General features: G+C 58.9%; 2 protein-coding genes across 4 annotated transcripts in view; both read right to left on the reverse strand.

The window, feature by feature from the left end:
- Positions 1-277, reverse strand: part of PFDN1 (prefoldin subunit 1) — a 32,854-nt gene extending 32,577 nt beyond the window's left edge. For 2 of the 3 annotated variants that reach the window (XM_010565978.1, XM_010565977.1), the window contains exon 1: positions 196-277. In XM_010565978.1, coding sequence (XP_010564280.1) covers positions 196-228 — 33 coding nt within the window. In that variant the 5' untranslated portion in view covers positions 229-277. Of the gene's footprint in view, positions 1-174 lie in introns of all 3 variants that reach the window. The other variant, XM_010565976.1, reaches the window with a different exon arrangement.
- A 2,971-nt stretch (positions 278-3,248) lies between these two features.
- HBEGF (heparin-binding EGF-like growth factor) lies at positions 3,249-9,024 on the reverse strand. Its single transcript, XM_010565979.1, has 4 exons — positions 7,113-9,024; positions 4,887-5,042; positions 4,688-4,780; positions 3,249-3,581 (listed from the first exon to the last, which is right to left on the reverse strand). Exons 1-3 carry the CDS (start codon positions 7,340-7,342, stop codon positions 4,708-4,710), a joined length of 459 nt encoding a protein of 152 aa, XP_010564281.1. The 5' UTR covers positions 7,343-9,024; the 3' UTR covers positions 3,249-3,581; positions 4,688-4,707.
- Between the last annotated feature and the right edge of the window lie 503 nt (positions 9,025-9,527).

Below are 9,527 nucleotides of genomic sequence, written 5' to 3' on the forward strand. Positions count from 1 at the left end.
GGGGGGGGGGGAGCGGGGGCTAGGAGGGGCGGCCGTGACAGGCCGCGTCCCGCCGGCCCCGCGCCGCTGAGGCCAGGCGGTGGGGGCCGAACCGGCCCCGGCCTGCAGGGTAGGAGGGGACCGGGCAGGCGCCGCCCGGGACACGGAGGAAGAGGGGGGAGACACACACGCTCCCCGCCGCGGAGGGGCTTGTACCTTCTTCAGCTCCAGGTCTACGGGCGCCGCCATCTTGTCTCCACAGGGCGCCTGCGCGGTGGGGGAGCGCCGGCACGGCGTCCTGCTGCGCATGCGCGGGGGAGGGGTGCGGGTCCCTTCAGTGCGGCGTGCGGCGCCGTGGGTTCGGGGGGGCCCGGCGGGGCCGTGGCCGTGCCCCGGGGTCTGCTCGCACGGTGGGGACGTCCGGCTGGGCTGGGGGTCCCCTCATGGGGCGGGGGCACCTGGTTGGGGGGTGGGGTATGAGGCCTCCGCCTCGGGCCGGTCCCGCGTGGGGGTCCCTGGCCCGGCCGCCTCAGCAGGAGGCGGGGGCCGCGCTGGGGGGCCGGACGCGGCCCCTGTTCGGGGGACGGCGCCGAGGGCGAAGCCAGGGGAGAGCCCAGCGGGCCTGGCCGTGCCCTGTGGGCCCGGGGGCTGCTTAGTTCCCCGGGGCAGCCCGGAGGTGCCCCCGGAGCCCGGCGGTACCCGGCCGTGGCGGGGGGGACGCGCCCGCTCCGCTGCCCGCTCCGCTGCCCGCTCCTCGCGATGGCTGCCACAGCCCGGCCCCCCCCCGGCCAAGCTGGCGGAGCCCTGCCAGGGCTTGGGAGTCCAGCAGCCACCCCGGCCACCTCCCTGCCACCCACCAGCACCGACACGGGGGCCCAGCCGGCCCCGGGAGAGTGTCCCAGGGTCCCCAGAGCGGGAGCACCAGGGACAGACCAGAAAGCAGTAACGGGTGTTAACAACCAGGGACAGACAGGCAGCAAGCGGGCTCGGCACCGTGGCGGTCAGGAAACGCTGCAGCTGGTGACGTGTTTGTGCTCCTGGGTCTGTGCCTGGAGCGGGGGTGAAAGGCCAGGCTGCTGGGCTGGGGCTGCTGGAGGCCACCGCTTGCCTTCCCCAGGACCCCTGCTTGGCCGGCTGCTGCGGCAGCCCACTCCTGTCCAGGTGGAGACTGCTTTCCTGGCATGCCGTTCCTGCAGGGACCGACAGGTGAGCACCCCAGCCTCCCCCTGCAGTATGTGGGCATCCTGGGCAGGGCAGAGCCCCATATGCCCCAGCTAGGCTCTGGGGCACCTCCTGTTTTGTGGCCACAAGTGCAGCCGGATGGGGGTGGCCATCTGGGGGCTTCCTGCCTGCCTTAGCCAGGAAAAGAGCATCTGTCAGCCTTTCCCAGCCCTGCGGGGCAGAGGGAGCCAGCCCACAGATCCAGCCAGCTTCCCACTCCCTACATCTCCAAAGTATGTTTCCGATCTCCTAGCCTGTTAAATTGCCCTGCAGGCAGCCCAGCCTGCACTGCTGGCTGCAGAGGAACAAAGTGGACCAGAACACATCCTTGCAGGGAAGGAGGAGGGCAGAGGGCAGCTGGGCTCCGGGCAGAAGCTCCAGCTGTCTGCAGAAAAGCCTTCCAGCAGAGCTATTCCCAGTGCCTGCCAGGGTGGCATGGAGCCCCAGGCATGTGGAGCTGCCCACCAGAAAAGGCAGAAAGGTGGCAGGGTTGAAGCAGGGAGAGGGGCTCTGGGAAGGGGAGCAGCAGCAGCACAGCAAGGCAGGGACACAGCCAGGTGACCCGGAGCAGAAGGGCTCCTGCACAGCAGCTGGAGGCATTATTTGCTTAATAGACATTGAAAAAGGCCAAAGTTTGGAGTCTGATTAAACTGGCACTCCCACAGCATTAAGGTTCAGGTTGCACAAAGCAGAGCCAGTAACTTGTTTCCCTGGCTCTGGGACTCAAGCCACTGCAGCTGCTGGGGCTCTTACTCTCCAGGTGATAATACATGAGGGTGCCTGTTGTCACCCACCCACTTCCCATCTCCTGTAGCCATGTACTTTAGCTCTTCTATCTCAGTAAACGCTGGAAAGCCAAAGTATTGCTGCATTCCCCCCTTCCCACACCCCAGGTTTTGCTACCACAACACTTAGTGGCTGCACAAGGGGGATAAACCTACACACTCACTTCCGAAGCAACCCCTCCCCCAGTGAGCATAAAGCTTATTTCCTACTTTACCAGAGCTAAGTTTTGGCTAAATTAGGCCAAAAAGCTCTGCAGACTGCTTGCTGCCCAGCTTTAGCACACATTGTAGGAGCAGGAGTGGAAAGCAGTAGCTTAGCACTCCCCTTTGAAAATTGAAGTTTGACATCTGCTCAAGGGAAAAGGGCTGGAGGAAAGCAGCTTTCCTGCAGGGGGGAAGCCCTTTCTCTCTGCTTCAAGGCTCTCTACTAGAGCCAGCATCTCACCCTGATCTCAGCTCCCCGTGGCGAAGATCAGGGAAGAGGAAAGAAGTGGTTTGGGGGTTATTTTTACTGCAAAGTCAGGAATCAGTCCTGAACTACCATCTGAAATGAAGCTCGCTGGAATGACCCCAGCCCCAGGAGCCTGCAGCCACCCCAGGAACTGCTGGGATCCCCTGCAAGGGAGGTGTGAGTCCACCTCTTGATTTTTTAGCCAAATGCTGGCTTAAAACCAGGAATCAGTCCCATTTCGATTGATCAGTGGCCAGAGTGGCTTCACCCATACCAGAGGCAGCTTTGCTTGATGAGCAGACACCCAAACATCCCATCCCTCCCAGGGCATCAGCTGGCAAAGATGCAGATCTCCAAAGAAACACAGATGGGGCTGGCCTGGCTGCAGGCTCCTGCAGGACAGATCCTGCCACCAGCCCCTTGCACCACGCTGCTCTGCCACATCCCAAGGATGGCACAAGCTGATCCAGCAACCCCCACCATGCACTCAGGATCTCTGCCACTGTTTGCAATGCCCCACTAGCAAGGGCATGTTGCTATGTGCAGCCTTCAGAGGTCTGACTCCTTTCCACCTCCGTCATTAAATTAACAATGCAAGTGTTTGTAACAAAGTGTTATTTATTAGAATATTACATTGCACTTAAAAAATAAGGGAGGTCTGACCCTGTCATCTTGATCTACATGAAGGATGCAGGGCCAGACCTACAATAAATATAAATACTATGTACAGTTTATCTAAAATAAATATATAATTTAAAATGAAAAATATCTTGTTAAATAGCTGTTACCCTCCCACCCCTCCTGCACCTAGAAAGCCCCAAGCCCGGTCTCCTCGCCTTTCACAGTTTGTTCCTTGGCATGCACCGCAGTGGACGGAGAGCTGCTGGAGAGTCCCTCTGCCGCTGGCTGGCCAGTCCCTCCTGCCTCCACACAGCCACCTGGTCAGCGAGGGCCTCTCCTGAGCCCCCTCCATCCTGGAGATGGCCACAAAGCTCCCTGCAGTGACACTGCTGCCCAACCAGCCCCGAAGCGGGTGCTGTTCTGCTGCTCCAGCAAGTTCCCACCATGCTGTGGGCTCCCAGGGACGGCGCTGGCTCCACGGCTTTCGCCTCTTCCAGGAGGTAGAAGTGCTTTAGTGCCGACCCCTGCAAGACAGCAGCAGGAGAGCTCACAATATGGCCCTGGGTCGTTCTGCCCATGGAGCGGTTCCTGCACAGCAGGGCCAAGGTGCCCATCCCACCCAGCCTGCCAGGAGAGCCCTCATGGCCACCGAAGGCCCAGCAGCAGGAGCCACTCGCCGCCTTGCAGGGCTGGACCCAGAAGGTTGGGAGCTAGGATGCTGGGGGAGCAGTGGCTAAGCATCCCACCCCATGTCCACCATGCTCCAGGGACCACAGCACTTTTCCCCCTGGACACATCCACCCCAATAATCCCCAGGGCAGAGGGGACAGTGATGAAAACCTTGTGCTGAATCCCCTTCCCCAAAATTCAACTCCTATAAACAGCTAAAAATCCCACCCCCAAAATTATTACCAACGTTACAGAAATTCTTTGAAGGCATTACTTCATCCTCACAAAGAACAAAACTTTTCTTTTTTTAAAAAAAAGAAGTAGCTGTAATATGTATGGGCACATCCAACGTCAGGGTTTGGACCAGACCAGAGGAAGTCTGCAAGCTTTCCAGCACCCGGCCACAGACACGTGGCCACCCCTGGGGCAGAGCACACCCCACCACCCAGCCAGAGTTACATCGCATGGGGCCGGCAGCAAGATCCCTGCATGCCCAACTGCAAGGCTTTACACTGATGCAAGTAATAAGCAGAGTGGGAGTGAAAAGGAAGGGGTTTTTTTTGATATGTATATAAATAGAGGCAATATCTAAGGAGGGGAAGTGACTCAGAGGGTCAGAGAGGGAGCAGAACAAGGGGGGGGAGACGACACAGAAGCAGCTTCCCCACTGCGACAGGGCAAAGCAGGGACTTAAGGTTAGAAAGGAGGAGGTGGTGGTGGTTGGGGTTGTCAATGGACAGGGTCTTGAGCAGGAAGGGGCACAAAGAGGGCTTGGAGCCCCATGGGGCAGCCCAGGCTCTTGGGCCAAATCCAGTGAGCTGCTTCTCCAGGCTCAAACTGTCTTCAACTCCTGCCTGGCTCTGGCACAGGGTCCACGTAATGGTCCCAGCCAGCGTGAACAAGCAGAGCCCCCAGACGCCCACCAGGCCCACTGCTGCCCCATGCCCGCCCAGGGGCTCACCTCGCCAGCACCCGGCATCCTCAGTGATTCACAGTGATGCCCAGCTTGATTTTCTCTTCGTTTTCTACATCGTAGACACCCCTCTTGTGACACCTGTGAAGCCAAGCAGAGATGCTCAGAGCATGGAGAAGCCCTTGCCACCCTCCCCTGTGGTCTTTCTGGGTATGCGGATCCGATGGCTCAGCCCCATCCCACTCACCTGAGCATCAGCAGGGCTGCAATGATGACAAGACACAGGGAGGACAGGACGACAGCAACGACGGCCAGTGCCGTGGTGTGGTCGTATGTGCTGGGGGGGTGCTCCACAGGCAGCGAGAGGCCGTGGCATCTCTCTCCATGATATCCTGGCTGGCATCTGGACGAGAAGAAAAAAAGTCTTAAATGTTGGTGGTGACCAAGTGCGGAAGGTCATTGGGTCCCTCACAACCACATGGAAAGGAGCTGCCTCTTTGCTCAGCCTTAGCCAGCACCCTGCCCACTCCCCTTGGTCCCCCTCCCCTGACCTGGAGGGTCTGGTGTCACCATCACTTCCCTGATACTGGTAAATTAAGTTTCTTCTGCCCTAAGCACCAAGTGAAGACTCCTAGAAAGGTTGAGCTTCCCCCAGTAGAAGGCACCAGGGTCTGTGCTTTTCCCAATTGTCCCCAGGCAGAGCCAGGCTGCCCAGGCCACCTCTGGAAGTGGGAAGACCCATGCAAGGGAGCAGAGAGGCAGCTGGACCGGAGCTCAGCACTTCCCTCGGAGCAGGATGTCCCTGCACACCCTGCCAGCCAGAGAGGTGCCAGTTCCCTGCAGACTCAGGAGGTTACTCACATAACAGAAATAACGCTCTCCAGCAGAGCTGCAAGGCTGCCAACCCTCCCCGTGAGTCAAAGCGCACTGATGCAACCAGATATTTATATCTCTCCATATCTAGTGCCACTGACCCTCAAGCTTATCTCCAAGACGGGGTCTCAGCCCAGCCCTCCTGCCCAGCTCACAACACCACCACGTGCCAGCGTGACCTCACAGCCACGGCAGCAAAGCTGGGCACAAGGCAGAGGTGCAGGACCCAGCCTGGCAGCATCCTCACCCCACCCACACCCCGGGGACCAGCCCAAGGAAGCCACAATCCAGGAGACCCTGCGACACGGGTAGCCAGCCACCAAGAGCAGCCACAACCGAGTGACACCAGCCAACACGAGGCCTCATTATCAGAGGGGACAGGGACAGTTGGTCGCTGTTCCTAAAAGCCATGATGGCTCCAGAGAGATGTCACCCAGGGATATGCCAGCAGGCTGGAGAGCCCAAGCCGGCCCCTGGACCCCTCCTGCTTGCCCATGTCCCAGGTCCTCTCCCAGACCCAGGGATCTGGGAAGGGCAGGAGGCTGGGCAGGGGCCACCTGGCTGTCCCAGTCCCAGGCAGGGGCTGCTGCACCACACATCACGCTGGGTCACCAGCCCAAGCTGAGCCAGCAGAGATCTCCTCTTGCTGGCAGTCCCGAGCCCCCTGTGCAGGGCCCAACTTCATGACAGCTTCCAGGCAGAGAGAAACTAAGCGGTTCAAGGAGCTATGTGGAGCCTGATCCCTGCAGATTGCAGGGCGCGAGATCTTGTGGGCACCATAAGCCGGGGAGCTATTATCTTCCCCAGGCTCCAGGCGCAGGGCTGGGTGGCTCAGAGGATTGATAGCAAAAAACAAAGCCTCTTATATATCTGCCAGCTCAACTCCTGCCCACGTCAGCGGGGATCAAATATGCACCCCTGGGTATTTACCACAGTAGCAGTGCTGGATCCAGGTGCCCCAGTAGCAGGAAAACGCTTTCTCCTCCACTTGCCTCATCTAGTCTCTGCTCTCTACCTGCATCCCAGAGGAGTGGGAGAGCAGGGGTACATAGCCCTGTCTTTCATCTGGGCCAAAGGACAGCTTGGGCATGGCTTTGGCAGGCTGTCCCCAAAGGCACTACCTCTAATCTGCCTTGCTGGTGCCACAGCAGAGATGCTCCTCCTGCCTGCACCAATACATCCCGACAGCTGCGGGAACCCCAAGCTCTCAGCCAAGGCTGGCAGCAGTGAGGGACAGGGGGACGCAAGGTTACAGAGTCAGGATGGGGTCTCGCAAACCAGCCCTGCAGAAGATCTTGGCTGCAAGACCCGAGCTCCTGCTCACCGTCTTCCGAACCCCAGTGCTGCAGGTCTCCGCACAGCAGATCAGCCAGAGCTCACCGCGCTGGCAGGGGATGCTGGGTCTAAATCCATGGTGGATTTTGGTGGGGGATGGACATTGCTCAAACAGCACAAGGAAGAGGTCAAGTCAGAGTTGTCCCCACACAGACAGGGAACATGCACTAAAAATATCTCCTCCGCTCTTCCTCTGCCCGGCCTGGAGAATTGAAGGAACCGTGACTAAGGCTCCCCCGGGCACAGGCACACGCCAGCAACTCACATGCAGGAGGGAGCTCCCAGCTCTCGGATGTATTTGCATTCGCCGTGAATACAGAAATCCTTGTACTTCCGCAGGCACGGGTCTCTCTTCTTCCCCAGGCCTTTGCCTTTTCTTCTTTTATTCCCGTTCCCTTTTTTCTTGGGAGTAACCAGGCCTTGAGGCTTTGACAGGAAAGCAACTGGAAAACAATTTGGGAAGGAGAAAACAGCAGTCAGATCACCTCCATGCATCAGCCAAAGAGAAGGCAGAGCTGCAAACCCCAGGCTGCTGCAGCCAGCTCAGCCCTGGCACTCCGCAGCCTTTTGTGCAGCAATCTGCCCCCGAGCAGAGGGGTTTTTTTCCTTTTTTTTTTTTTTTTTTTTCCCCAGCTTCTCACAAATATCACATCCTTTCCAATTCATAAGAACAATTCTCAAGGAAAGAGAAGGATCAGGGTGTGTGTGGGGGGAAACAGAGCTTTACGCATCTCAAATGTTGCTATTATATGTACCAGTTTCCACTGAACACAGAAAATTGCTAATTGCCCCTTTATCAGGCTTCTATTCCCTAATGAGCATGGTCTTTTGTAAGACCCTATTCATGGCTCTGAGGGACTCTCCTTCCTGTGGGTACAATGATGCCTTGCACACCCGGAGCAGGATTAAGAGAACAAGCCTGGCTTAATTTTTGGTTTTGCAGAGCCAAAGAGATGGCAAGGGCAGCGTTCCCATGAATTACAAAGGTATGTTTTAATTGTGGTGCAGGGACCAGTGGCTTTTGGTGCAAGGCCAGCTCCTTGCTGGGTTAGTGGGAACCAGAGCAGTGAGCTCCTTGCCTGGACAGGGACCGAAACCAGCAACATTACTGGAATAGTTTTAATAGTTTTAATGTGCAGATGCCAAAAAAAAAATCAGCCTCCAGCTTGATCTCGCAAGGTGCTGAGATGCTGGAGAATGCTCACTGCTCCAAGAGGGACTTTTCAGCTCCCCTCAAAACCACGGTGCTTAATAATTCCAGCAAGCCTGGGGAAATATGAACTAAGCCCTACGCTGGTCGGGGATGAGAGGGCGGCTGAGTCCAACCTGGCGAGTTGTAACCTGCCCAATTCCTTCTCAGCCACTTCCTGATGTACCCGGCGCCTCTCGTGCTGCGGCACACCGGCTGCACACCTAGCAGAGTTATGTCGCTATTTCAACATCCTTCACAATACGCCTGGAGAAAACTGATACTCCAGGAAACTCTGCGGCTTGGAGAAACCCCCAGATCCGGGTGAGGTCTGGGGCTCTGCCCTGGGCTGGCAGCGGGGGCTGTCCCATCCCCTGCGGGTTATCTCCCGGCTGCAGCCAGCAGACACACAGTGCTGCTGACCCCCCCAAGCCATCTCCACTGTTACCACCCCTCCTCCCCAGGGCTCTGTCCCTTAGAACAGCCAGAGAAGATTTGGAAGATCTTGCTGGTAGGAAAACTGGTCCAGCCCTGGTGGGCTGGGGGATGCTGCCGCTCACCCCCAGCTCAGGCACCCTGGGTGCTGCGGCGCAGAGGAAGGTGCCTTCAACACAGAAGACAGATTTTTCTGACCGTCGCTCAGCTCGAGGCATCGAGAAAGTGCTCCGAGAGGCTGCAGCCTCAGTAACCAAATATCCCCCATCCTCTCAGCCTGTCCTGCAGACAAGGGTCAGCCCACGCCTGCCAGATCACTTGCTCTAGGACCGAGTCCCCTCCTCAGGGGGATGTCCACAGAGGAGCAGGCTGGAGCATCTCCCTCCCAGCAGGAAGGGTAACAGTGTTTCACGGGGGCCACGACCCCTTGGATGCAAGGGGGTCAGGCTGGTTTTGCAGGTTTTTTGTCACAGTCTGATAGCACAGCCGGAAAGCGAGGAAAAACAAGGGGGAAAAAAAAGGGGGTATGGACCATACGGGGCAGAGCACGCTGCTCCTGATCTCAGCATGTCACACGTGCAAGGCACAGGTACAGGTCACCCTTCCTCAGCCTGCCTGGGGCCTCCCCGTCCCACCCCCACGAGAGTCCCCGGGACACTCTCGGGTCCCGAGCCGGGGGAGAGGAGCCAAGCACGAGTGCCCAGCGAGCCTAACAGAGCGGCAGTGTCCCCAACGCCCCCGTAGCGGGGACCGCCGGCTGACTAACCCTGCCTAGGTATGAGGAGCAGCCGTGTGTAGGCGGCGGGTGAGTCACGGCCATCCCCTCGCCGGCGGCCACCGCCTGGAAGGCGGCACGGGCCCACCGGCCGGGGCCGCGCACCTGCGGGCAGGGGCTGCCGCGGCCCCCAGAGGGCTCTGCCCTCCAGCTGCCCAAGGAGTCGGGGGCCCGGGAGCCCTGCGGACCCCCGAGCCAGGGACTTCAGGGACACGGCCAGCCGCTGGCGCAAGGCGACGGGCTGCCAGAGCCCGGCTGCTCCGCGCTGCTGCCCCGCGGGC

This window comes from Haliaeetus leucocephalus, unplaced genomic scaffold (genome assembly GCF_000737465.1).
Source record: "Haliaeetus leucocephalus isolate CR32 unplaced genomic scaffold, Haliaeetus_leucocephalus-4.0 Scaffold199, whole genome shotgun sequence".
Classification (NCBI taxonomy): domain Eukaryota; kingdom Metazoa; phylum Chordata; class Aves; order Accipitriformes; family Accipitridae; genus Haliaeetus; species Haliaeetus leucocephalus.